Source organism: Medicago truncatula, chromosome 3 (genome assembly GCF_003473485.1).
Source record: "Medicago truncatula cultivar Jemalong A17 chromosome 3, MtrunA17r5.0-ANR, whole genome shotgun sequence".
In the NCBI taxonomy this organism is placed as follows: Eukaryota; Viridiplantae; Streptophyta; class Magnoliopsida; order Fabales; family Fabaceae; genus Medicago; species Medicago truncatula.
In genome coordinates, this window is record NC_053044.1 from 33,832,456 (window position 1) to 33,833,943 (window position 1,488).

Genomic DNA, 1,488 nt, shown 5'->3' on the forward strand with positions numbered 1-1,488 from the left:
TGAACAAGAATAAGAGAATAGAACATTAATAAGATGAAACTTATTTGAACAAGTTTAGCTTTAGTTTCATGATGATATCATCCAAAAATCATTGCAATCGAGAGTCCTCCTCCTAAAGCCAAAACCAGGAAATTCACTGCTCTACTTTCAGCTCCAGAGTAATAATATATCCAATATGGTTTAGGTTGACCTGGCACTGGTACATATACGAATCTTGGTGGCGGCGGCGGTGATGGTAGTAAGGGGTTACAATTTTGAGGGCACTTGGGAGCAGGAGGAGGAGGAAGAGGAGGAGGCGGACATGGTGGTGGAGGTGGTGGCGGCGGTGGTGGTGTTGGTGGTTGACAAGGAGGTGGTGGAGGCGGAGGTGGAGGAGATTGGTCGCCACATGTTTGTCCACAAGGACATGATCCGCACTTGATTTCGGTGTACTCTGGTGGCGGAACAACCACCGGAAAGTCTAACTTCTTTGGAGATGTTATTATGATTTCTTCGGTTGAAGAAGAAAATGAAATACATATAATGAGTAACACTATTGTAGCCTTTTGAATCCTCAAATTTTGAGTTGGAGAAGCCATTCTCTTGAGTAGCAAGGACTTGATTGAGTCTAAGTGTTGAAATAAAAGAGAGTGAGAGAGGGAGAGAAAATATATTAAGAATGATGTAGGAAAGTTGCTAAGGTTCTTGCCTCATGTTAAGTGCATGATTTGATGACAAAAAGTAAATGTCATACATTAGGTGAGTTTGATCAATTTAGAAATTTCCAATATGGTATATATGAAAGGTAAGAGAAAAATTGGTTTTCTTAGTTCAATTCTTAGTGATAGTGAACTACATGTGGTTGTTGTAAATGTAGTGGACCTTGTATCTTGACTCTTTCAATTCGGGGGGGGGGGGGGGGGGGGGGGGGGGGGTAGAAATAAGTTCAATTTTGCAGCAGTTTCTGGAGAGTTTAGTGAGAAAATCTCATCTTTTGTAGATAGGTTAAGTTTTTATAACTATGTTCCATACACCACTAGCTTGTATGGCACTATATTGGGTTCCTTATTCTCTATGCTTTTGATGGTGCGTAAGAATATTTGCTTTTTGTATGAGATATGGTGATCACATATTCATATACATCAACTCCACTTTAGTTATTTTTCCCTACATCATGCTGTTTAATTTTGTTATTTCATGAGGCATAAGATCATCAAACATATAAGCCTTATTATGTCATTTGTCAAAAGCCTTATTATGTCATTTGTCAATTATGTACAAGATTAATATACTATGTCGTGGAGACATTTGAAGCGTTGGGACGCGGTAGGAATCCGCAATATCTCTCTTCTTTGTATATACTGTGGAAGAATCAAACATGAGATCTTGATGATGAACTCACTCTCAAATCTTAAGTCAATATCATTAGGTTAACCCATTCTAAGTGGGTTCGATTTTAGTTATTTATTAGTTTCGAATGATATTTTAACATGAAGTCCAAATCATATT

At 38.2% G+C, this 1,488-nt stretch overlaps 1 protein-coding gene across 1 annotated transcript; it reads right to left on the reverse strand.

The window, feature by feature from the left end:
* LOC25489283 (leucine-rich repeat extensin-like protein 6) lies at positions 1-951 on the reverse strand. Its single transcript, XM_013605194.3, has one exon. It carries the CDS (start codon positions 576-578, stop codon positions 78-80), a length of 501 nt encoding a protein of 166 aa, XP_013460648.1. The 5' UTR covers positions 579-951; the 3' UTR covers positions 1-77.
* Between the last annotated feature and the right edge of the window lie 537 nt (positions 952-1,488).

What these genes read in the sequence shown, in the direction of transcription:
- LOC25489283 (XM_013605194.3), bottom strand. Translation starts at nt 578, where the DNA reads ATGGCTTCTCCAACTCAAAATTTGAGGATTCAAAAGGCTACAATAGTG.